At 48.9% G+C, this 27,710-nt stretch overlaps 1 protein-coding gene across 2 annotated transcripts; it reads right to left on the bottom strand.

Annotated features, from left to right (window-relative positions):
* On the bottom strand, positions 1-26,321 carry LOC144719564 (uncharacterized). 2 transcript variants are annotated; one of them, XM_078595612.1, is made up of 5 exons: positions 25,258-26,321; positions 19,121-19,171; positions 10,753-10,783; positions 8,663-8,749; positions 1-5,849 (listed from the first exon to the last, which is right to left on the bottom strand). In XM_078595612.1, exons 1-5 carry the CDS (start codon positions 25,582-25,584, stop codon positions 5,443-5,445), a joined length of 903 nt encoding a protein of 300 aa, XP_078451738.1. In that variant the 5' UTR covers positions 25,585-26,321; the 3' UTR covers positions 1-5,442. The 2 variants fall into 2 exon arrangements, with proteins under 2 accessions (XP_078451738.1, XP_078451739.1); XM_078595613.1 differs by having other exon boundaries at positions 1-5,846.
* Between the last annotated feature and the right edge of the window lie 1,389 nt (positions 26,322-27,710).

The raw sequence follows: 27,710 nt of genomic DNA, 5'->3' as shown, positions 1-27,710 counted from the left end.
TTTTCCGGATCGTGCGAAATAATTTTTATTTTGATGAATCCGTTAATTAGAAACATCCCCAGTACCTACTATGCCCTTTACCGGGCCTAACTTTAACCCAACATACATCTCACACCTTTGGCGGTGCCATCGTATTTTGCAAGGCAGTGAACATGCCCCGGGAACGCCATGGGGCCCATGACAACCACACTATCTATGCCACTGCACTCATGCGCCTGCTCATTATCCTAACCTCACAGGCGCAGCCACTACGCTAACGCTGAACATTCCGAAACGCTGACCCATGATCTTTGAACTCTATGCCTCCCATCGTGATTAGGGACTGGTTTATTTGCATGCCAAATACATTTGCGCACAACCGGGCGAAGAACGATGAACCCTATGGGAACCTCATTTGCCAGTAAAAATATGATAATTGGTTTTTACTGGCAAATGAGGTTCCCATAGTGTAGATGCTTGCCCCGAGCTCTCATACTCTGATGGTACATTGTCTTTGAATTGTGCGCCTTTTGGCGTCATCTGGGTCAACCCATGTGAGACTAGGCTCTAAGGAAAGCTGTCTCGGGTGTGGACCAATCAACTTCAAGGACAGTGCACATTATCAGAGTTATGTTATTTTGTTTGTATTATGACTGCAGGTATTGCGGTCTATGCAAACATGACTCCTTGTAAAAAGGTGTCAGTTTTGTTACCAGATAGAAGGGTAAAAAACCAATTATCAACGATGAACCCGTGCTTGTAGTCGGCTCACACCTCCACAGAAGCAAATTGGCTGACGCTAGAGGGAATCGAACTGTTCTTTACCTCGTGCTACGCGACACCCCGAGGCTTCACAAAGCCACCAAGTTTAAATCAACGAAGGCGGTGCGTATTACACTCGTCATGTGCTGATGTCACGTGGCATGCAGGGCACAATGGGAGTACCAAATAAACACCTGGTCCGATTAATTACATTGCACGCATTAAACGAAAAGCATGGATTTGTGAATGCTGTAACACTGACGACGGGTGACGATCGTTATGCGCAGTGTTGGGCATTTGCTGGTATTGAGCCCACTTTTGACACAGCATCGCACAGCATTCCGACAATGATTTATTTAGCCGGATGAGACTCTCCTCTGACATTTCATCGTGGTACTTGTTCAGTACGAGAGATAAGAGACCGTTGTGACTGTGATTTCATAGGGGCAATGCGTTTTCATGACTTTGCAAGTTTCACTTGAGTTACAGTTCCCAGGCACATGCAGTGTGGAGTCAATCCAGAATTCCGTGAGCGCTTTCAATTACGCTAATGATATTGCATTATACTGCGCTTCTTATAATTATATGCTCTTCTTCATGTGCTATAAAGAAGGACTGTTGCCCGAAACGTTACCGATTATATATTGTTTTATTTTAAGGCCACACAGTGTTATTATTGATGAACGTGCTGATTTAATTTTTTTTATTGTGCTCTTGCCAATGCAGCGGCAACGTCACCTAACAAGTTGTCATCATTAAACCACAAACGCGAACAGTGAACATTTTCATCACACTTTTTACTTTTTATACAAATACAATGTCCACAGTCATTTACATTCAAATGTAAACAGGCACACGTACTTGGCGACTCGAAAATGACTCTGCTCTGTTGAATACGTTTCTTAAATAAAAATAGACTTATTGACAATCAGGTCAAATTATAAATATACCAGGAGCTAGGAAAACATTTCCAAGCAGTGCCTGAAGCCTTTCCTGAAAATAACATTTTTCCAATAAATTTCAATGGAGCCACGTTAATTCAGCGGTCAATGGCCAAAAGAGCCGGGTACCTATGATACCTGGGTTTGAATTCGGGTTCAATCGCCAGTGATGAAACTGAACTCTCGAATGAATGCACAAGAAAAAAAACCATAACGTGATATTTGGTTTTCAGTAACAAAAATATAATAATTTCAATCCTTCTAAACTAAAAACTTAACTATTTTATATTTTACCACGTAAGGCCCACTGAGCTATGTAGCTCTTTTTCAAAAGCGACCTGGCCACAAATGATAGCTCAACGAAGTTGGCTTATCACGTGGGAATTTATAGCAGCTAAATACTCTAAACGCGTGATGTCGATTTTAAATGCGGAGGGAAAATCGGAGGACCGAGAGAAAGATCCACGTGGCGCTGGGGAGAGAGAGAGAGACACGCAAACTCCAAATATACAGCAGGTATCAGGATCGGGATCGAACCCACGACCTCCTGCATACCAAGCGAGGGTGTTAACATCTCGCCACCGCGGCACGCCTACCAGCTTGACTCAGCGCTTCCTTTTAGACAACACAATTCAACACATGCATCATAAACAACAACAGCACCACCGCCCCTCCTCCCAAAGGAAAATAAATATATAATAGATTACCGTTTCGGGCGATGGCCCTTCTCCATAGCACATGGATGGGCCACTAACTCGAAACATCGTCCGACTATATATTTATTCCTCCCCCCTATTGGAAGCAGTATTGTTGTTGTTGACGAATGTGTTGTTGTTGTTGTTTGTGCACCGCCGCCAATTACACGGACAACAGCAGCGTCGCCAAAATAAAACGACGTTTTCGTTCATCCAGGCAACGGAGATGTTCGCGGGCTATCAAAGTGTCCGCCGGGTACCCCGCGGCAGTGTTCGCAGACTGCCGTCAGCTCGCAACCTCCACACGAACCGACAACAGCGCCACACGCAAATGCCCACACCCCCCCCCCCTCTATAAATAGCCACGCACGCACCCCCACGCCACCCCCATCGTCACATTAAGACCTTAAAAGAGCGAACGACGTGTCGAAGAAGAAAAAAAAGCTACTTTATAACTTAATAAATATTTAACACATCCGTCGTTACCGAAACGTTGTACGCACTCGAGGATGAAGTCAGCAAAGCGGTTCCTCGTGTGCTTTGTGACACAGGGCTCGGTTCAGAGTGTGTGCTTTGTGACACAGGACTCGGCTGTTCCGGCACGCGATGTCCGACGTTTGACCTCCACGAGCTGGCTGGCGGGCTGGCTGGCGGGGGGTGGGGGCAGTTTCTTCAAAAGCTGCTGAATTCGGTTCATCCCCAGCAACACATTGCGGCGTCAACACGTCGGGATGGCTCGGTGGGCCGCTCAACACGCTGATGTTTGAACGCAACCACACAGAGTCGTGCAATGTAGTCACTTTAGGGCTGAGTGTACCTAGGCGATGGCCAAGTCACATTCGCGTGCCAATTGCCTCTGTAGAAATGCGAGACCGGGAATGAGGCTTGGGTCATTAAGTGGAGTGTGCGGACCACCGCACATTCCGCGGTGTGCGGCGTCGTAGGTTGGCAGCACAACATACTAAGCACACCTGGGTTCGAGCCATGGCAATGGTGGCACCGCGAGTAGATCGAGCGGCTCGCAAACGAGGAAGGTTACGAGTTTAAATCCTGGTTGGGGAGGAAGGGAGAGAAGGGTTGACTCAGCCCATTATAGCTCAGGGGGGCAGGGGGGGTCGATAAAATAACAACCATTTTGTCGAGAAGATAACATTTAGTTATTGCCATGTGACCAGACTCGCCCCCGCCATAGGAATGTGGAATTTGCCCCAATAGTTCGGGGTTGTAAAGCCGAGGCGAGCACCGCCTCCACGCTCAACTTGAGCGGGAGAAACTACTTGCGTCTTTAACTTTTGTTCGCGTGATGGATAACAACTGAACGTGTCCACGAGCATCATCCCCGATGTCAGCTCAATCTTGCAAGGAGCACCTGGGCGCGGTGGTGTTTTAACATCAACGACAACAAAGACAAAGACCCCCCGTATAGCCTGTAACAGATTGTAGGGGCAAGTGCTGAAGGCCGGCACGGCACACGAGGGGGTGGGTGGTGGTTACACATCGCATCAGGTACTCATTTGAGGCTAGGACCGGTCCAAATATTCGCCACTGTTATTTGGAATCGTACTCGGGTCTCCCGGTTCGTCGAGCAGCCTGAAAGTAAAAATGTGTTCGATAACAGCAGGTTGCCCCAACAGTCTGCACGCGTAACTACAATGCTCATGCATTCACATCCCAATGTTACTCCCCAGGGGCTATAATGTGAATGAGAGGAGCGGTGATTCTCAACCCCAGTTCTCGCAAGGTATCCCGCTCCGGATTTCCGTGGTCACAAATCGTCAGGCGCGTGAGTGTGAGTGCATGCAGTTGTGTGTGTGCGCGCGCGCGCGCGCGCGCGTGTACCGGCGTAATATGTATGCGGCTCAAGATTGGCAATCATGAAAAGGCGGAGAATGGTGGGTCGCGAGGACTGGAGTTGAGACACACGACTCGACATGTTCGTGAAGGGTATGATTTATATTGGCACTTCATAGCCATCTTAAGTAAATATATATGATGTGCGAATGTAAACGTTTAATCAGAGACCATTTACGAAATATTAATATATTCATTTTATTTTTGGTCTTTGAGTATCGGGCTCTCAGGCACGTTAAGTTATATTTATATATATAACTATATTTGATGGCTTTAAAAGCTTATTGAGTGGAAGCGTGCTGATATTTTTGTGAGGTCTCGAATTAAATTATTTCTCTTTGGTTATTTCGGAAAAGTCACGTCGAAATAAATAAAATAAAATAATAATAGAATACGACGTTTCGATTGCAACACAACCAACCATCATCAGGTACAAATGAATGAGAAAAAAACATAGTAAACTTGGAAATATTATGAAATACAACACAGAGAGTCGGCGAACACAACAGTCAACACCCCACCTGGTTGATTACGTTCTTACAAAGATTACTAAAACATAGACACGGAGACACACAAGCAGAGAGAGACTCGCACGGAGACAAACAGAGAGAGGCACACACATAGGCACACAGAAAGACAACGTCTCTGTGTCGAGGCCTTAAATAGAGAGAGAGGGGGGGGGGGCAGAGGGGGATTTGTGTGGAATTCCTGCCCATAGCGGCCGGAGTAATTCCTGCAGTCACGAAAGCTTCGAATCTAGTTTAAATGATTTATTTTAACCAAATATATTCGTTCCAAGGCGTCACTCACAGCGCACGCGCCGATGGGCGATTCTTCACGACGTCACTGGGTGCACATATGTTAAAGTCGCGTCCGTTAAAAGTGCATCGGTCGGTTAAATACAAAGGGGCTCTACCTCAGTCAGTGTCTCATAAACAGGTGATCAAAAGAATACTACCAGCAGCCATCGTCAAAACACAGTCCCGTTAAGTGAAATCGATTCCAGCTGAGCCACTACGACCTCTAGACTCACGTCACACACCCTGGCCCTTCCTCCACGTGGCTGCCTCCCTCCACGTGGCCACCTCCTTCACACAGTTCCCACCTCCACGTGGTTCCCTCTTCCCCATCCACGTGCCCCCCCCTCATCCACGTGGTTCGTCCATGCGGTTCCACTGGGCGCCGTGTACCCCGCGGCCTCGCGTGAGCGCGCCTCAGTCTTGGTGCGTGGGGAGCAGGTGGAGGTCCATGTAGGTGAGTTTGAAGGAACTCTGCAGGCGTCGCGCGTCCGTCACCATCACGGACACCTCGTCCCCGGCGACGAGCTCGCAAATCCGCCTTAGCTGTATGGTCGCGAAGCCGTAGTTTCCCACGCAGCCCAAAAGGTGCGCCAGCGCCAACTCTCTTCTGGAGTTGGACCTCGCGACGAGCATCGCGCTGGGTAACACGCCGATCTTCCCGCCGGTCTCGTTACACGACATCGTGACTTGGGCATGCGCTATGTACATGCCCCGCATGGGCACGCGAAGGGCCGTGTTGTTGGACGCGCACGAGAGGCCGCCACGAAGCAGGGATTCGAAGGTGTCGCAGGCCCATATGAGGGCGGTCTCGGCATGGTCTGCTATCGCACGCGGAGAGGGCAAGCGGGGGGTCATGGGTCAGTGCCGCCTGCCTGCTGCGCAACACGGCGTGGATGTGCGTCGCGTCGAAATGCGACCGCATCTCAGAAGCGGCGAGCGTGATTATTTCATGGAGGAAAAAAAAAGTCGGTGGAAAATAAAGAGTCAGAGAGAGAGAGAGAAAAGGTGAGGTAGGGTTCATGAGTCTGGACCTGTACAGGGGCAAGGGAATCGACAGCACTGATGTCTGGAGAAAGAGAGAGTTCAAGATGATGGTGGCAGCAGCGTCGTATGAGTGACCTCCCGCTGAATCGAAGGTTGACTGGGGGGGAGGGGGCTCTGAGGGAAAGCCTCAGTTGACGAAGCGGAGATGTGCGGAGCGGAATCGCTTAATGCTGTGTGTGGCCTCCCGAGTGGCATTGTGGTCAGAGCTGTAGATTTGACAGTTCCACCCCCATACCCAGCACCAACTTCCTTCATCCCATTGAGCAGTCAGGGAATTTCACAATCACATTGATCACCATTCGCTTACCGTTTAGTCAAAACATCTCGCTTGCTCAATACAAAAAACAAGACTCGCGGATCCTCATTTGTTTTCACGAGTGACAACAAATGATAATAACGCTGCGATGAATGTAGAAGCGTTTGAATAATTGGATGCCAAGGGACGATGCTGGCAGCCTGGCGGTATAGGTCACACTGCACTGACGATCGCCCCAATCTAAGAGGGGAAAACCCAGCTCACGTACACCTGCAGCACTTTACATCAATCTCACTGCTGGATGAGCGTCTCTCCCCACCCAGCCGTGCGGACCGTCGGGGGTTATTTGAATACATTGCACTCGGGTTGGCGACGACGCGGAGCACAACGATGAATTATCTTGCACTGCCCACCGCGTGCATGATGATCACCCATCAAAACACTGTCCAGGCGTAAACCCAGCTGAGCTACGGAGATCTGACGAGATCGGGCCGCGTTCCTAGTGATTTGGCGACGTAGATAGGACTCGGATTAAAATGGAACAATTCCTAAAAACGCGCGGATCTTGTTCGGCGATGCATTTCAAATATTTTGTTCCGCCTATAGCGTGCTACTGAGTGTCACGTGTAACCTCTAGCGCGTGCCGCTGAGTGTCACGTGTAATCTCTAGCACGTGCCGCTGAGTGTCACGTGTAATCTCTAGCACGTGCCGCTGAGTGTCACGTGTAACCTCTAGCGCGTGCCGCTGTGTGTCACGTGTAACCTTGAGCGCGTGCCGCTGAGTGTCACGTGTAACCTCGAGCGCGTGCCGCTGAGTGTCACGTGTAACCTCGAGCGCGTGCCGCTGTGTGTCACGTGTAACCTTGAGCGCGTGCCGCTGAGTGTCACGTGTAACCTCGAGCGCGTGCCGCTGAGTGTCACGTGTAACCTCTAGCGCGTGCCGCTGAGTGTCACGTGTAACCTCTAGCGCGTGCCGCTGAGTGTCACGTGTAACCTCTAGCGCGTGCCGCTGAGTGTCACGTGTAACCTCTAGCGAGTGCCGCTGAGTGTCACGTGTAACCTCGAGCGCGTGCCGCTGAGTGTCACGTGTAACCTCTAGCGCGTGCCGCTGAGTGTCACGTGTAACCCCGAGCGCGTGCCGCTGAGTGTCACGTGTAACCTCGAGCGCGTGCCGCTGAGTGTCACATGTAACCTCTAGCGCGTGCCGCTGTGTGTCACGTGTAACCTCTAGCGCGTGCCGCTGTGTGTCACGTGTAACCTCTAGCGCGTGCCGCTGTGTGTCACGTGTAACCTCTAGCGCGTGCCGCTGGGTGTCACGTGTAACCTCTAGCGCGTGCCGCTGTGTGTCACGTGTAACCTCTAGCGCGTGCCGCTGTGTGTCACGTGTAACCTCTAGCACGTGCCGCTGTGTGTCACGTGTAACCTCTAGCGCGTGCCGCCGAGTGTCACGTGTAACCTCTAGCGCGTGCCGCTGTGTGTCACGTGTAACCTCTAGCGCGTGCCGCCGAGTGTCACGTGTAACCTCTAGCGCGTGCCGCTGTGTGTCACGTGTAACCTCTAGCGCGTGCCGCTGTGTGTCACGTGTAACCTCTAGCGCGTGCCGCCGAGTGTCACGTGTAACCTCTAGCGCGTGCCGCTGAGTGTCACGTGTAACCTCTAGCGCGTGCCGCTGAGTGTCACGTGTAACCTCTAGCGTGTGCCGCTGAGTGTCACGTGTAACCTCTAGCGCGTGCCGCTGAGTGTCACGTGTAACCTCTAGCGCGTGCCGCTGTGTGTCACGTGTAACCTCGAGCGCGTGCCGCTGAGTGTCACGTGTAACCTCTAGCGCATGCCGCTGAGTGTCACGTGTAACCTCTAGCGCGTGCCGCTGTGTGTCACGTGTAACCTCTAGCGCGTGCCGCCGAGTGTCACGTGTAACCTCTAGCGCGTGCCGCTGTGTGTCACGTGTAACCTCTAGCGCGTGCCGCTGTGTGTCACGTGTAACCTCTAGCGCGTGCCGCCGAGTGTCACGTGTAACCTCTAGCGCGTGCCGCTGAGTGTCACGTGTAACCTCTAGCGCGTGCCGCTGAGTGTCACGTGTAACCTCTAGCGCGTGCCGCTGAGTGTCACGTGTAACCTCTAGCGCGTGCCGCTGAGTGTCACGTGTAACCTCTAGCGCGTGCCGCTGTGTGTCACGTGTAACCTCGAGCGCGTGCCGCTGAGTGTCACGTGTAACCTCTAGCGCGTGCCGCTGAGTGTCACGTGTAACCTCTAGCGCGTGCCGCTGTGTGTCACGTGTAACCTCGAGCATGTGCCGCTGCCAAGTTCCACGTGTAATCTTTCGCTGGCGCTCACCTGCATTCTTGGAGTCGGGTAGTTTAAGGATTACGTGCGCGACGGGGAGCAGTGCTTTCTTGGGAGGCTTCGTCGTCAGCCACCAAGCTGCAAACAGACGGGGATTAATAGGCGAGACTTGTACAGCATTGATGTCGCTAATTTGAGCAGGGCCGGTTGAAACGAGAGCCTTGTTTATTTGACATGGCATTTGGGTGAAATATGATGGAAGAGTAAAGAAGCGTGCCTCTTGTGTTGGGTTCAGGTTCATTACTGCGATATGGCGATACGTATGATGCATCGCACCTCCGATTAGCACAGATGACTACGTACGGTGCGAAAGAAGTTCAACATACCGACATCGGGTGATATACAATTGACCGTTTTGCTAAATATCACTGCTTCGTGATTATCGTTGCTCGTTTACGTTCCGAAATGCTTCAAATGTTTCTAATATAACACACGCAATAAGTTAATCAGTATATAAAGAGGCTTTGTCTATTAAAATCTCGAATTGCTAAATGTTTTCCAGAGTTATTGATGTCGTGGCGATTTAATTACATAATAATTTTCGTTATTAATTCAACCGATTAATTTTATGCGTAGGCGTTCACGACCAAAATCATGATTCGTAATTAGTTTGCCCTGCGCGAGATCGTCGCTGGGTGTATAATGTCAATGGGTTCAACTATCGCCCTCCACCACCTCTCAGAGCCAATCAAATGAAGTTGTCACGTAAATTTTATATACGACGGTTTCCCTGGAGATTACATCCAGCATCAACAGCTTTGGAACAAGGGCTCAAATCTTAGTTTTCCACGATACCAATACACCATGATTTAGCCAAAATCAAATCAATTATTATTCAATCTTGATTTGAAGCTTTCGTGACTGCAGGAATCCATACTCTTTGGTTCTTTCGGTAAAGTCACGTTGGTATAAAATAAAATAAATCACGACGTTTCGGGCGCAACACAAGCGTCCATCATCAGGTGAGAAAGCATGGTCTGCTGCTGAGGCAGACTGTTTAATCACGTCCGTGTAACTGACAGCGCGTGCGTTAGGGGGCCCGTCCATAAATGACGTCACGCGATTTTGGACGATTTTTGACCCCCCCCCCCCCCCCCCGTCGTCACACAAATAAAATAAAACATGCTTCAAATCGCTTTAAACTATTGTCATTGTAGTGCATATTTAATGTGGCGCTGCACTCTGATGTTGTAGGAGAAAACATTTATTAAAAAGTCGATTTTATTAAGTATAACGTATTGTCTATATTTATTTAAATCAAAATTTGAAGCTTTCGTGACTGCAAGGATTCATATTCTTAGGGTTTTTCGGTAAAGTCACGTGACTTTACCGAAAAAACCTAAGAATATGTATTTAAAGTTGCGAATTTTGATGTGACGTCACATTTCTCAACACCCCCCCCCCCCTCGTCACACATCGTCACAAATGTCTGACCCCCTCCCCCCCTAGGTGCGTGACGTCATTTATGGACGGCCCCTTATCAGCGTTTAAGATCATAACCAGAAACTGTTGTACCCGTGGCGGCACCACGGGAAGGGGAGTAGGGTGCAGTATGTAATCGTACGGGGAAAGAAAATGGAATTGGAGAGGGAAGAGAGAGAGCACAGAAGGAATCGGGAAATGAGGGAAGATGAACGGACAAACGGAAGCAGAGGGGTCAGGAGAGATGAGGTTCGTGAGAGGCTACTGAGGGGCCTTGATGCTGCTGCTGCTGCTCAGAGGAGCAGCGCCTGTTCTCACAGTGGGCGGGGTTCAGAGTGGGGGCAGCCATGCAATAACGCAAGTCACGTGGTTTACGGAAGGCTCGAGCTGATTTAGAGATAATAGACGAGAGGAGAGGGATTCAGTGGGGGTGGCCGCACACAGATTACGTTACGGAAAACAATTCTAGGGTCATGGGAAACTGATATCGAGACAATGGTCACGCCATTGAAGTTTGATGTATTGGCGCATAGAATCGTACCGTGAGAAATTATATAAGAATAAGAATAATAACAGTCATAAAAATACCGTCAATTGCATAGCGCGTACATGCCACGGAGACCCATGCAGCACTGTAATGCGTGTACAGGTAATCTCACCTGGGGGTTTAGTGGGGATTTCACCTTTGTGCTGTCAACAAAAAATGAGAGCAAATTGTTATTTACGCATGAACGACACAGCGAGGAGTTTTCTTCTTCTTGTCGTACGGCTGCTGATGTAGATGCAGAGCAACAAATACAACTTCACATTCAGGTAGTCAAGCCAGATAACCGCGCCAGGAGTATCGTTGTGATGTCTCCTTCGTATATTTTGATCGGGCATCGCATCGTTATACGTTGTATGGTCTGTTCTGGATGACCACAGTCGCACAGTGGAAAGTTTAAAATTTTCCATCAGGTATCCACATCTACTGCCATGGTTTGTGCAGTGGATGAAATTTATGGTAGATCATGAGCTGCGTGGAAAATCAAACCCAGGGATTTTTTTGCGTTGGGTCTTTAACAAGAGGAGTGACGCGGGGGCCACGTGCGTCGTCATTAGCCCCGCTTATCGACACAACCACCACACGACAGACCTTTAAGAGATTTGATGAACTTCAGTTTTTACGTGGATCTGTCACGACCGTTCTGCCCACCCGCAAACCCAAACCCAGGGCTTGCGCGCGCGATAACGGCCGTTATAGCGAAACACAAAGACAAAGGACCCCCATATAGCCTTCAACAGACTGTCGGGCCAAGATTTTGTTAGCGAGCACCGATCAAGGCTGGCATGGCACGCGAGGGGGGGGGTCAGCACCACGCCCAGTGACAATTTTAACACATTGCACCCAGATACTCACTTATAATGAGAATGATTATTTTAATTGCGCAGGAAAGCCACACTGAGTCGTACGGCTTATGTTCAGGAGGGTCATGCATTGGTTTTCATGTAAATAGGGGTTTTCAATCGATTAATGATGAATATTTATCACACAGGTGGGGAGGAAACCGGAGCACCCGGAGAAAACCCACACACGTGAGGGGGGTAATGCTCCATCCCCGTACAGATGTAAACAGACCGCGATTAGTCCACTTGCTGTACCGCTTCTTCTGGTGAGGCGGGTATGGCGCCTCCTTTACGCCCACGTAAAAGGGAGTTTCACAACACCTGTGAGATCCACCAACTCTCACAGTACTGGATTAGAGGCGTGCAAGGCCGGGGCAAGGACCAGAACCGGCTCAGATGATTTGTCACTGGTCTTGTCCATGAGCAGGGATCGAAGTCAGGGTCGATGGGTTCGTAGCGCAGTGCGCTAGGCACTACACTGAAAACTGTTACAGCACACGACGATAAAGATCCCCTGTATAGCCTTTAGCAGACGATTGGGGTAAGTACTGTTAGCGAGCGCATACGAAGGCCGGCTCGGCACTTCAGGGGGTGGGTGGCCAGCACCAAAGACACACACACACGCGTGTATGCACGCACAATGATTGAACCGCACAATCCGTGACACAAGCAGCACACCCTAGGCCCACCAATGCCCACAGAGGCGCCCACTTAACTTTCAGAACATTCATAGTTTCATGCCCCAACCTGTATCACCGACCGCTAGCAAATCGTCCCTGTGCCTCAAGATAAGCACGGAGCGGCGGCATTTGTCCGTAACAGGAGGCCTTGGATTTGGCACCTCGCGTACAAAAAAAGCCAGAACATATCATGGGAAGAATAATCTCACAATTCTGAAAGAGGGGAGAAACTGCATGTAAATGCATTGTCTTGAGTGGTGACTTATCCCACAAGTGACAAAAAAGCCCAGGAATATTTGTTTTTCTTAATGTCCCGGGGAAATATAGAGAGCTTCCTCGACAATAGGACAATCCTGGGTCAGTGGTATAAATTCCACATTTCTTTTTTTAAAAATCGGGGTGGGGGTTATGTTTTTCAAAGTAAATGTCTAAACTTTTTGGTTTTTTCGGTAAAGTCACGTAGGTAAAAAATATAAAATAAATTAAAATGAAAACAAATAAATTAAATCACGACGTTTCGGAAGCAACAATGTCTAAACTTGTGGGGGCAAGAGGCATGGAGTGAGCATTCGCGGGTCAAGGGGAGGGCAGCCCTCGCTCGGCATTGCAGGGCTTTACGAACTTTCGGGTCTCCTCAGCCTCTTGGAAATCATTGTTTTCCCTCTCCCAATAATCAATAACACTGTTGTTAAGTGCGTCGAGGCACGGCAGATAAATCCACATCTGTATTGTAGAGCACATTCCTGTAGGAGATTGCGTGTGCAGAGATCCGATCGGCTCTCCGACCGGTAGAGTTCCGTGCTCACAGCCGTAGCGCTGCATTTGACCTCAGACGCCGCTTGGCAGCACTAACCCTAGATAACTCCTAGGTGTGAGGCAGTGAGTGGCGTAGCGTGGGCCCAGGTGCAAGACATTAAATGGGGCCCCATCCTGACGAATTTCACCGTGACTCGTCGCCTGGCGTGTGTGGGCCCCTTCCGCCCCATGGATCCCAGTGCGGTTGCAGTGCCTACACACTCGATAGCTCGACCACTGGGTTTACCGCGAGAGCATTTCTGTCGGAATGTTTTTGTTCCCAGCCGACCTAATCGGTGAGTACTTTCAACACTTTACACTTGTTGCTCACTGATAAAGGCGAGGCACCTAAAACACATTCCTGCGGAGGGAGCTGGTAGGAACGTTGGGTTGCTCAGTCAATGGCCAGGGTCAACGGCGACATGGTATATTCCGCAAATATGCCCGACTGTGAGGGTGGGTACAAGCCGGCGTGAGTAGGTTAAACGTTGAGTTTTATAAGGGCACCACAGGGTGACCAGCCCCTCCCCACCCAGCCCCACCCCTCCCACCCAGCCCCACCCAGCCCCACCCAGCCCCACCCAGCCCCACCCAGCCCCTCCCCACCCTCCCCTCCCCACCCAGCCCCTCCCCACCCTCCCCACCCAGCCCCTCCCCACCCTCCCCTCTCCAGCCAGCCCCACCCCTCCCATTTTTGGATGCACGACGGACGGACGGACACAATAATCCCCTGTGGGCTGGTGGAACCAGGTGGTTCCTACCAGTATAAAATTTAGCTTAATTTTACATAAAGTCAAATGTCAACTCATGAATGACGAGTGCAAATAATGTAACTGACATGCACTTGGACGAGTGAGCGTTCTAGTGGGGAATGTCAGCCATGGCGATGTCTTCAATAGCTTGGCTTCCAATCCTGGAAATGACGAACGTTTGTGATTCGTAGATAATTGGGCACAGATTCCAATGATACGGAAAGCTACAAAAACACATCCCAGAGCCCAAGAAATATAAAAAGTGTTGCCGTTATGAAGAGAAACAAGCGAAATTAGAATTGTCAAAAACAACTCTTACAACTATTTTTATTTTACCAGGTAAAGCCCACTGAACTATATCGCTCTTTGTCAGAAGCGACCTGGCCACAATTGATAGCTCAACGGAATGGCTTATCAAGTGGAAATGTATAGCAGACAAATACTCTAAACGCGTGATGTTGCGAGAACACGCAAACTCCCAATATACAGCAGGCGTCAGGGTCGGGGTCAAACCCACGCTCTCCTCCATTCCAGGCGAGGGAGTAAACATCTCCTAGCCACCGTGGCGACTTTGTGGACCAGCACCCCACAATGCTCCCTTCCTGCCCCCACCACCTCCTCAAGGACCTGTCCGTGTCGCGAGCTGCGGCGCCTTCTTGTGATTCGTATCGAGGGATCGATATCTGCAGCGAGCGCGTAAATGTCCCACTTCCTGTTTTCGGTTGTGACCTGCGCACTGCTGAGTCACATGGCTTGGCCCCCGTGACAAAACGCACTTTGAGTAGTTACAAGCAATCGATTGATTTTCAGTCGCCTTTCAGCAAGTCGTTTTTGAATCGCGTCAATCGATTGATGGCGTGTCTGCGATTGATACACGCGCGTATTTGCAGTGGGTGTTTTAAATTAGCGGGCACGGTTTTAGTTTATTTTTAATTGTTATGAATCCCAACGGATTTGTTTTTTAAGCCACCTGAGAATGTTGAGCTTGTTGCTGCAGTGCCCCCGGCAGCCAGCGCACCACTCACAGGGAGAGAAGTCAGTGGCCGTAGCTGTGATCAATCGGGTCCCTGTCTAAATCCCTGCCTCCCCCCCCCGACCCCCGTCTCTTTGTAGCCCAGAGCAGGAGCTACCCTGGCACGTGGGGCCCGGGTGCAGTTGCCTGGCCTGCAGACTCGACAGGAGCTACGCCACCACCGGTGCAAATAGACAGAGTCAGAATGATTTTGTCGGAGAAGATACAATCGGCGAGGGTATCGGGTAGGGTACGGGTATCGGGTACCCGGTTGCGACCTCTGATATATGGTACAATCTTAAGTGATGATCCTCAGATGGAATGAATGTTGTGGGCGCATGAAATGACTGATTCTTTAAAATGGCCAATTTTTTTTTATTTTCACATCAACTTCTGTAAATGCTTGATTGCCTTTAATGACCTTACTTTGTTTTACTTCTAGTTCTGAGTCATTTCCATTGCCAAATGGCACAAGGTTTTGCATTTTCAGAATGCGCCCTTATCACACCGCACTCCCAAAAGACTCCCTGCGTTTTTTTACACAGATTGCCACTCAAGGTTTGGCAACACTTAGCATTGAAAAAAAAAATCCGAAACCCAAACATGTCGCGCTTATCGCTGAACCCTGTTCGCTCAAAACGAGATAGCTACAGTTCGTGATGTAATCTTCCTTGGATTTATATTTCCTATAATTTTAAACATTTTTTGGTTTTATGCATTTACTTTTCGTGCACGGTTGCGTGGCATGCATTTTTTATTTCGTGAGTTTGCAATCGAGCATTGACTTTTATCCCCCACGTATTTTGCTATTGAATCTAATCTGAGGAGTAATTCCATGCCGTTCCCTCGTCCAGAATGCATTCTCACTCCGAGGCTGATACCCAAAGTGATTTCCACAACCAGAAGCAAACCCGGCGGGAGGCAAAGGAGACCGCTGCCCTCCCCAAAATATTTAGATGCCCGTTGTACATAACGTAAAATATTTGTTTAATTATGTAAAAAAACAAGCAACATTTTTACCCATGGCACACCACGGCAAGGGGAGTAGAGTCAAGGATATAATAATGTATGGGGGAGGGGGGTGGGTAAAGGGGAAGAAAAGAGAGTGGAGAAGGAATGGGGAAAGGGGAGCAAAGGTTCAGGAGAGACGAGGGGACGTGAGAGGCTACGGAGGGGCCTCGCCGCCGCTTCCGCTGCTGCACGGAAGAGCAGCGTCTGTTATCACAGCGGGCGGCGGGGAGAGGCTCAGAGTGGGGGTGGCCACACACCCAAGTCACGTGGTTCACGGAAGGCTCGAGCTGATTTAGATAGAGATGTCAAAATGTAATTAATCACTAAATAATTATGTATACTATTTTTTATTTTAACTGCTCTTAGTTAAAGTAACTGCAAACAGTATTACGTCATGCAATTGCCATGCTATTATTTACTACGGAAAACATTTGACAAAGTGAATTCATGGGCAGGTCAGATCGCGTCAGTAAAATGTGTGTCGTAAACCCTCCTCCACCCGACACAGCTACTAAATGAATCTCAATATTGCTCGAAAAAGTTTACGTGTTGAAGTTAATTTCACGCGTAACAGTTATTTATTTACAACTTATATTATTGAGGAACAAAAAGACTTAACAGATTCAACAATAACACTACCATGAAAATTAAAATATATAATCGGTGACGTTTCGGGCAATGACCCTGCATATATATTTTCTCCATTTTATGGCCGCATTAATTACGAAAGTGTTACTTAAGTTTCATTTTTGTTACGAGTTCTTGTGCATCACTGCCAGCGCACCAGATTAGTTGACTTTGTTATCACAGAAATATTTCGCCTGGGTAAATGAAAGACGATGATAGCGGTGTTTTGCATAACGGACAATATACGAATTTTCGCCATCCTTCTGTCGTACGGCACATATCGTGGCATCGCTGCACCGTGGCACGCCAAACGCTCACAAGCGTTCATCTGGCAGGCCCTGTGAGAACGTTCGGTTTCTGCACGATCCCGGGTATCGTTACTAATACCCCAGCCCACGTGTTTCTCCCTACACTCTGCAAAGCCAAAGTATCCGGGGAACCTGTGGCACCGGGGTGGAAAAATGTTGCAAGGAAAGGTTACGTTTACACGGCCCGAACACAGTTTTTTTCCGCGCACTCAGCCCCGCACAAGTGTTCGTGTAGGTACTACTCATACATGACACATGCATCCCCGGCACTCGCACATGACGCTACCATACAATTACACTCACATGACACTCATACTCGCACATGACGCTCGCATTCACACTGCTCACACACCACACGTACACCTACAACGCACAGATGACACTGACACTCACTCGCACATGGCGCACATGACACTCACACTGGCATACAACACTTACAAATAACACTCGCAATACTCACGCACTGCACCCACAATGATCACGTGCCAGTATGGCCGAGTAGGTGTGACGGTGGTGGCTATGCACCTGGCCTGTAATCAAGCACTGTGGAGGCAGCAGCGGGGGTTGGCGGATCACACAAATGCTTTCAAATTATTTTGCGGTGGGCGTCTATGTGGTGCCATATCCTGGCTTGCCAGGAAAGTAGGGACAAATCTCAATCGGTCCCTTCTAGATGGGATTGAATGTTGCCCCCTCGCACGCACACGTGGGTTTTCTCCGGTTCCTCCTGTTTCCTTCCACATGTGTAATGACGACTTCGACGCACTTGTCTTGAGATGGTTTCTATATTTAAGGAGCCACGTGCTCACACTCGGACAGACGGAGACCCGCCACTGCAACAGCCCCGAGTCTCACGGGCATCTCCCTTCTATGTGGTCCGAGGCCACGCCCCCAATCGCGAACCTTCTCGCTGGTTCTAGACCGCTCGCTCTACCAGCAGACTCTACTGTCCTCTTCCGTCACCTACCCACGCTCCTGTTCTCGATCATTCCCGTAGTCACTAGTCCACTCGTACTGCAAGCTGACGCCTCTGTCATTACCTCCCGTGGCCACTAGTCTATTCGCACTGCAGATTGTCTCCCTTCTTATTACCTCCCGTAGCCACCAGTCCACTCATACTGCAAGCTGACTCCTCTGTCATTACCTCCCGTGGCCACTAGTCCATTCGTACTGCAGGCTGACTCCCCTCTTATTACCTCCCGTAGCCACTAGTCCACTCACATCGTAGATTGACTCTACTGTCATCACACGATGTATAAACACTGATTATTAATTGACCGAAAGCGTCTTAACATATAAAGAGGGCTGCAGAGTTTGGTGCCGCCGTCTCACCGTCTGGCTGCGACAGCCTTCCTGTTCAACTGTGGTTGCTCAGCGATTGTGAGAGATGCAAGTTGTATGGACGACAATGACCCGCCGTATAAAACTAAACATTATTACACGAAGTAGTATTCTTTTAGAACGTGGGCTTCGCTACACCGAGTGTCCTTGGCTCTAATGTCACAGTTCACAATGGTGTGAAAATATGGCATTCGCGTGTGCTTACTGCACGAGAGCTGCCGCGAACAACCAATGGGTTTAACCGACAACAGCTCTGGGCATAATTGATAGCGTGTCGTCGATGCGTCACTGATGATGATAATGATGTGTCGCCTTCCGTGCGTTTGTAAGAGGATGTGATTCAGCGGGACTTGTTCGGACCGCGCGAGATAAAACTCAATCATCCAAATGAAGTGATGATTCTGCATCAAGCCAGACGAATTATGCACTCGACCGACGCAAGTAAAAAATGTTTACCAGGTAAGGCCCACCAAGCTGTATAGCTCTTTTTCAGAAGCGACCTGGCCACAAATGATAGCTCAACAAAGTGGCTTATTGCGTCGAAATTGATAGCAGCCAAATACTCTGAACGCGCGTTTCTGAACGTGGAGGGAAACCCCGGAGGGCCCGGAGAAAATCCACGTGACCATGGGAAGAACACGAAAACTCCAAATATGAAGCAGGCATCAGGGTCAAGATCGAACCCACGACCTCCTGTATACCTGGCGAGGGAGTTAACATCTCCTAGCCACCGTTTCCGATGAGACACTGATCAGTACCGATCAATACGAAGCGTCTGTATAAAATAATAACGGTTTTATTCCCATTAGCCTTGTACATGCATACGAGGGGATAACACTCAAAGCTCCACGCGGATCAATTTAAGTATCGATTGCCGTACCGCCATCTTCCTGGCCGCCTCACAGTATAAGCCTATAGCACCTGGTATTTCCCAGACAGCCCTACATCCGAGTGCTAGCGAAATTCGTTTACCGCTTCGGAAATCTCACGAGATGGAGGGCAACTCTGGGTGGCTTTGCGTTGTGCGCCGCGTAACGTCCGTTCGTGTTCGTGCCACGACAGATTTGTTTTTGAGGCGCTTTCAAAAAGAGATGACGCAATGTAACATCACTTACCATCTCGAATGTCGGCGTGTCCACCACCTTTATTTTCGAATGGAACTTCAGCTGCGTGCGTGTGAGAGAGAGAAAGGGAAGGGAGAGAAGACACCGTGATATATCTGGCGGGGGGAACAAAAACTCCATGGCATCCGTGAGCGACTGTGCGTCGATACGCCACAGTCCAAGCAGGACATTTCTAAACAGCATTCACTTCAATCGCAGTCATTATTAGACCCCCCAACCCCCCCCCCCCCCGCTTCTCATATAAAACCTCACGAGCCACCTGCAACGCTTTGGGTTGTCACCGTGTCTCCGCTCTCTGCCGTATCTCGTGGTGTATTGTCGTCCATAAATGACGTCACGCGATTCTGGGCGATTTTTGACCCCCTCCCCCTCCTTTGTCACATGGAGTCACAAAAAGTCAGACCCCCAACCTCAAATATTACGTCACAAAGCTCTGCCCCCCCCCAAAAAAAATAAAACATGCTTCAAATCGCTTTAAACTATCGTCATTGTAGTGCGTATTTAATGTGGCGCTGCACTCTGATGTTGTAGGAGCAAACATTTATTTAAAAGTCTATTCAATTAAGTAGAACGTATTGTCTATATTTATTTAAAGTTGCGCATTTTAATGTGACGTCACATTTGTCAAACCCCCCTCTCGTCACACATCGTTACAAATGTCTGACCCCCCCCCCCCCCCCTGGGTGCGTGACGTCATTTATGGACGGCCCCTTACTTCACTGGGAGTGTGAAAGTCGCCCGGTATGGCTGGTAGAGGAAAGCGACACGTCGAATGTTTGCGAATCGTCCTTTGTTGCTCTGGCTTGTGCCTCCTGAGCCTCGAGCTATAACCCTTTGATCACGTGGCGAAGTCGCGACGAGCAACGCCACGTGGATGCCAACGTTTCATGGGCATTGTGGCTCGTCGTGACGCGGGTTTTTGTGAGCACCTTTCACAGACAGACGGACGGACGGAGAGAGCTAAAGTATTGGTGCTTTCAACCTTAGTTGGAGGGCGTTGCCATATCGTAACTTTGTGGAATTTGTACAGCGCCTTTATCCAGGGCGCTTTACACAGAATGAACGCATTTAATTGTGGAGGCCATGGGCGGATTTGTGATGCGTAAATTCGGTGAAAGCGAAATTGATGGCAGTCAATGATGATGAATGGATTGAATGAATGGGGAATGAGGGAAAGCCATATAATGAGAATATGACACACAGTATATACAGTACACAGTTTTTTTCGATTTAAAGCTTTCGTGACTGCAGGGATTCATATTCTTGCTTCTCGGAAAGACAGCATCCGACAGACCTGTTCTCCACCTGAGGACGGCTGCTTGCGTTGTGGCCGAAACGTCGTGATAATTTTATTATGTTTTATTTATATTATTTTATTATTTCCCTTCTACGTGACTTTACACACAGTATGTTGTCCCACGTTCGACCGCATATGCGCATGTAAAGTGAATTCGACCCGCATAAAACGGCGAATTTGGCGTAGAAATTAGTTCAGCGCATATACAGCGTCAAATCGCACAAAGTGAACGCGCATAAAGTGAGGAAACCCCGTGCTGATTACTTAATCCTCCGAAAAACGATGGGCTCAGGCAACTCCCACCCCAACGAGGATTTGAACTCTCAACCTTCTGCTTGCGAGCGACGTCTGGCTGGTTTCAGAGGTTGGGTTCAAAAAGGGGCATTTGCTAAATATGCAAAAGCCTTTCTCTCCGACGGCTCCCTTGTCCGACTGCTGTACCCCGAGTGAAAGACGCCCGACAACAAACGGAATGCACGACACAAACCAAGTGCGTGCGTGAATATTTCCCGAAACTTGACTTGAAATGTTTAACACTTAGTAAGGCTTTCGCGACCAATATTCATAACACAGGTTTTTTTTGGGGTTAGATCGCGTAAATATATAAATGTGTCGTTAGACCCGCCACCACCCGACACAGCCAATTAGTAAGGTTTGTCACGTAAACAGAACATGCCAATTCGTTACGAGTACAGCACACGGGTGTGTTGGAAAGCAAATCCACAACATTGACAATCTGAGTACGACGTTTCGCCAACAATTACAACTAGCATCATCAGGTGACAGCCAGATTTGTAGAGAAATACTCCTGTTTCGTTCCATAAATAGAGGGATAGTTGTAATTGAATCTGTCGAGTAGTGACGGGTTTAACGACACATTTATATTTACGCGATCTAACCAAAAAATATACATATTATGGTTGGTTTAAAATGAAACAAGTATTGGGAATTGACGTGACGTATTGTTTTTGTTACTCATAAACTTCCTTCTGAAGATGATACCTCGATCTTGGTTTCACATTGCTCAACGATGTGAGTTTCTTTGCGGCATGAACATACATTTTGCGGTGAGCTCTCACAGCTGGGAGCTGAACTCTGTCTCTCGGTTCCTCCTCCGTCATATGAACCAGACGGAGGAGTCATTTCAGCAAACGTGCTCAACTTTCACGCAAACGAAAAACAGAATCGTGTTCGACGTGAGCCGGATTTCGGAGAGGTGGAAGGAAAACGCGCTCGTTCAGGTCACCACTTGTGTCTTTTCAAATCCTTTATATTAAGTTCGCTTGCTTGCTTGCTTACGACCGTGCAAATCTTTCGGTCGTTTTTAACCCACTTCCCGTGATTAAATCCTTTATATTAAGTTCGCTTGCTTGCTTGCGTGCTTACGACCGTGCAAATCTTTCGGTCGTTTTTTAACCCACTTCCCGTGATCCAATCTAGCTGACATTTTCCACACAGACTCGTTTTGCGAGACAATTAATGTTCGTGAAAAAAAATTCCCAAAATTTTACACTTTTTAGGCAAAAAAAAAATGATTTTACATATATTCAAATAGAACTCATTCATGGCTTTGGCTGAACGTCACAGTGTAAGAGCCCAGAGCGTAACCCCTCCACAGGCCGTGGCGGAGTAGCGCAGTTGGTAACGCCCTCGCTTCCCATGCCAAAGGTCGCGGGATCGATCCCCGTGTCCTCCACAGGCGAATATATTTTTAAATCCTTTATATTAAGTTCGCTGCCACGCATATAAAGGATTTATAGTGAAAAACTTTGTTTTTACGGGTTATACTTATTCTTTTCTCTATGTCAAGGCGCGTGTTTCCTGTTATATCGCTCTCTCTCGCTCTACCTTCACCCATTCCGGTGGGACCCCCACCTGGTTTGGGGCAGCGGGGGCCCGTTCCCTCATCTGTCTATCCCCTGCCTTGTACAACCAACCGGTTTAGTTGACGCTGACGGTATATATGTAAGTCACAACCCCGATGTCACGGGCCTGCGCATTGCCTCAATAATAATAATTATAATAATTAAAACCTAAATCGTCTTTGCTTTATCAGGCTGAGAGACAGAGGTCGTTCTAGTTCTGTAAAGTACAGGTATCCCTGGATTTATGAACGTTCGATTTAGGACATGTCGCCTTCACGCAATTGACATAGTGTGGACACTTTTGGTTGAACGAAATCGAATCTCCGCGTGAACCAAATTTCACTACGGCACGTGCCACGAGATCATCAAACGGGAAGCCACCGGGGAGATCTGCGTCATCCTTCCGCGACAACGTCATGGCATCGCCTTGCCAGTCATATACAATGCAGAAGATATTTTAGCGAGTTCCCTGAAAATGTTAATTATTTTGTTTTTAAATTATTATTATTCAGTAGTTTAATTTTTTTATACTGTGAAATGTAATGTAGGTGTACATTTTTTTTTGCTTAGTAGTAGAGTTGGAATAACTGTCCGAAACACACCCCTAATGTTTAGTATTACATTAATGGGAAAAGCCATTCCGATTTACGAAATTTCGTTTTACGCGTGTGCTTTTTGAAGAACGCATCCCTTTCGTAAATCGAGGGATACATTTTTTTACAATTTCTACATGCCCTCATCAGTATTGCCCTTTGGAAAGACTGGCCCCTCGCCAGTGGACTGTGGAATTTCCACCCCTCGTTGCGTGCCACAAGTGGCACCAAGAGCTTGGGGTGAACTCAGCAAGGTACATGCAACAGGCATCTTACATTGGTAGAAGAAGGGGATACATCTGACAAAACATTTTCATTGTGATACAGGGAAATTCTGTGTCGCGTATCAAACTATTAAAGCTACGAAACAATGTTTATTTTACTAGGCAAGGCCTACCAAGTTGTTATAACTCTTTTTCAGAAACGACCCAGACACAAATGATAGCTCAACGAAGTTGGCTTATCACGTGGCAATTTATAGCAGCCAAATACTCTAAACGCGTGACGTTGATTTTAGATGCGGAGGGAAAAACCGGAGGCCCCGGAAAAAAATCCACGCGACCATGAGGAGAGAGACACCAGATACTCCAAATATACAGCAGGCATCAGGGTCGGTGATCGAACACCGCGACCTCCTGTATACCAGGCAAGGTAGTTAACATCTCGCCACCGTGGCGCGAACAATGTCACGGGCTCCCAAACCAGCCGACTGCACACAGAGAGACTGCTGTGCACTCCTGACGGCTACGGTCATCACAGGTACACGGTGCGAGGCGGGGTTGTGAGTCAACTCGAGCTCCGTGCGAAATAGCACAGCGGTTAGCGAGCTGACCGGCGTGATTATGCAACAGAATGTTCTAACGTGCAAAGGGAAGGAAAAAAGCCCCAACGCGGTGTAATGGGTGTGGGCAGCTGGTCGCGTGTACGTGCATAAGCCTTACACACAAGGTTAATTAACAATCTGAACAGGGAAAGTTCAGGAAGTGCTTTGCCATGTGGTAAAACGTACGCACACACACACGTGTACGCTCGTAGAGTAACGGGGATGCAAAGTGGACGTGAGCACATATGTTAACGTGACAACAAACAGCAACACGACAATGCGTACTACAAACACTTAGCCTTTGTGAACTTGTGCAAAAATCATCAGCAGTTCCCACAGAACTGCGCTGTGGCCTTCTTGTGTTGAGGTCACCATCAAATAAGATTGTGAGCAAACGTGACCGACTGATGGGCAGCAGAGAGGTCGACTGACAGAGAGAGCTGTGAAGACCGGTTTCGACCTTGTTCGGACTCATCAACATAACAATGTTTCCTCCGGGAAGCAGCTGTGTAGATGAGTTACCCACTACTGCACTGTGAAGCCCATGATTAGCTTGGCCAATGCCAGCACGTCTTTGAGTGCTCCGCGTGGATGGCACAGATCGCCAGCTGCACGTGACAGCGCCCAGGCCATCGAGAGTTAAACATCTTATATTTTATGCCGTTGTTATTTTAATAAAATAGCTTTGCGGATCATGCGAGTTGACCACACTTCACCATGATTGTAACCGTGGGTTGGTGAAGCTTCTCGTAGAGTACAACGACGAACAATGATATTATCAGTGGCTGGGATGGAACTTAAGTCGTTGGGTTTGCGAATATTGAAGTGCGCTAACTGCTGCGCCACCGCTCCACCCAAATGTATTGTTGTATTGCTATAATCACTGTCGTATTAATTACGTACAGTGATCTAATTGTCCATCCGTGCAATGTTATAGGGTTAAGCACGATAATAACACAACGGTGCAATATTGTTACTCTGTTATTTTACGATTGTATTGGCATTTGTACGAATGCTCACGATTGGAAGAGCAGATGTGTTATTTTCTTTTATAGATTGAATTAGAATCGTACACTGTTCCCCGAAATGTTGTTGCCATGTCATCATTAACGCGATACGACAATACATCACGTGGTTATTGAAGTTGCACAATGTAATTATAACAGTAATATTGCAACCTGACTCAACTATTAAAATACCGGTTTGATTTAAAACTCCGAATTCACTGTAAATGCAGTTCGGAGCGCAGTGCGATTAACCATTGCGCCACTGCTCACCACGCGCAAAGACAAAGTAACCGAACCCGAATATCCGACACAAACTGTTGCGTCAGGTGCTCAGAGTTAGCGAGCACCCATTAAGGTCGGGACGTGGCATGAGAGACCGGGCCCTGGTGTGGCCACTGCCACGCTGGTTCCCATGCTGAGAGAGACGCGCGCATCCACAGGTTAACAGACACCCACAGGTTAACAGACACCCACACAGAACAGACACACACATAGACACGTGCGTCTCACAGACACGTGCGCGCACGCAGGCGCGCATCTCACCTGTCCGTCCTGCCAGTAGAGCTCCGTGGGCAGGTAGGCAAGCAGCGCCAGGGCAAGCAGCCCGGCTAGCAGCAGGGCGATGAGGCACAGCGTGGCGTGCACAGCCGGGCAGCACCGGCCTCTCCCCTTGCCGCCGCTGGGCGCCTGGGTCTCCCACTCGCTGACGGGCCTGCCTCTGCCCGCGTGCGAATGTCCCGCGGGCATCGAGTTCACGTAAACTGGCTCGCCGTGAGTCCTCACCACCTGCACGCCACCCCGGGCAGCCATGCTGTTGCTGCCCACACTGGTTGTGGCTCTCCCTGCTGCTGCCCGCGTCTCTCTATTCATCTCTCTCTCTGTGTGTGCGAGCTCTGCACTCGATGGTCTTCCCTGTCTTGCTCCCGCGTTACCTATTTACTGGCAGTATTTATTAGCCACGGTCTTCCGATCTTCTTCGGTCGTTCCGTTTCGGTTATTTTCCAAGGCTCATTTCCGAACCTCCTTAGAGAGTCTTCTCGCGTTCCTTTTTGTTTTACACACGAAGCTTCGATATTCTCCAAGTGTCTTCCTGTCCTCCTCGGCCCGCTTGGATGATCAAGTCAAACCACGCCGCAGGCTACCCGCATGTGTGTTCCTCTCAGCAGTGCAGTATGTTGAATTTCGTTCGCATCGTACGAAATTCTTCCCATATTCCTTACTCTCTTAACGCTCAAAAGACGATCGGCTATCTATACGCAATCTATAAATGTAGTCGTTACAAACACACATATAAAACAAAGCTATATCACAGTAGCGTAACGCACACAGCGAGTCGCGCTACGCGAACGTCAGCCACCGATCACGAACCGACTCACGGCCGTCCACGCGATATCAAACAAGGAGCGAGTGCTGCCCCACCCCCCCTCCCGAACGACTGATTTCCCGTGACCGCTGGAGGTAACGCGTCCAGGAATAATCGCTGGGTGGATGGGGAGATGGGGGGGGGTGCTGGCTGGTTGCCAGCCACGCGGGTACAACAACGTGTGAGCCCCATGCCATGCCACTTGCACAGGAAAACTTGGCTCACGGCTCTCAATGCCCACCCGAAGGAGTTTTCCGGCCAATGACGCGGAACGGTTGTTCATTTATTTATTCATTCATTACAGTACAATTAGTCGTAAGTTTTCTTCTATTTTTAGGCGCGCACGTGAATTCAATCAGCTCCCCCCTCCTGTGAAGTGAACGTGAGCTTGTGTTTAACATGATAGGGGTCGGAGGGTACGGAGCATAGAATCAGAGTGGGTTGAAAGTGTAATGTGAGGTTACACCTGTATGATAAATGGGTTACACCTGGATGATTAATTGGTTACACCTGTCACAGCACGCTCGCTGTATCAAGTAAATCATTTGCTTGATACAGCGAGCGTGCTGTGACAGTGCCACCTGAAGACGAAGGCTTGTGTTGCCTCCGAAACGTCGTGATTTTTATTTAATTTTTATTTTTTACCTACGTGACTTTACCGAAAAAAACCCAAGAATATGAATCCTTACAGTCACGAAAGCTTCAAATCTAGAATGGTTACACCTGGATGATTAATTGGTTACACCTGGATGATATGATTGACTCTGCCGGCCTCAGCCCACAACCAATGGGGAGTCGAGCCAGGGGCGCGGCCCTGATGCAATGCGAAGGTTACACCTGGAAGAGGATGATTGGCTCTGCTGGCTTCAGCCCGCAACCAATGGGGAGTCGAGTTAGGGGCGTGGCCCTGGGGCCGTAGAGTGGGCTCTGGAAGGTTCCAGGGATGTGGCTGAGGATTGGCTGCGAGGCATCACGTGGGCCAGGGATTAAAAGGGGCAGAGACGGACAGCACGTGGTCAGAGCTTGGAGGAACGAAGGTGGGAGCCACGCTGGTGCGGAGGTCCGGAGCCTGCCACGTGGCGGGCCGCAGCAGTCTCTCTATCTCCCTCTCACGCTGTCTGCCAACAGCGTGAAGGAGCCATAGAGCAGAGGAATGAGTATAGTGAGAGCTGTGAAAGAAACTTAATAAAGAATACTGAATTCCAGACGTTGTCTCCACGACCTTTATTACAAAAGCATTGTCAGAGTAACGTTTTGACCAATATAGAATTGTCAGACAGGATTGGTATGACGACCACGATCTTCCTTCGTCGATCGTGTCGCTCCTATGCCCCCCCTGCCCCCACCCCACCCTATTTGATCTACTTCGAAATGTTTTTTTTAATAATGGCAAATTAATAATCGGGGCGCCACGGTGGTGAGATGTTAACTACCCCGCCTGGTATACAGGGGGTCGTGGGTTAGATCCTGACTGACGCCCGTATGTTTGGAGTTTTCAATGTTCTCCTTCTATCCATAGTCGCATTGACTTTCTCCGAGTCCTCTGGTTTTCCCTCCACGTTTAGAAACGTGCGTTTAGAGTGTCTGGCTGCTATACATTTACACGTGATAAGCCTCTTCGTTGAGCTATCAT

This window comes from Lampetra planeri, chromosome 6 (assembly GCF_965212315.1).
Source record: "Lampetra planeri chromosome 6, kcLamPlan1.2.h2, whole genome shotgun sequence".
In the NCBI taxonomy this organism is placed as follows: domain Eukaryota; kingdom Metazoa; phylum Chordata; class Hyperoartia; order Petromyzontiformes; family Petromyzontidae; genus Lampetra; species Lampetra planeri.
The sequence above is the reverse complement of the archived record's forward strand: the minus strand, read 5'-3'. Positions and strand labels throughout refer to the sequence as shown.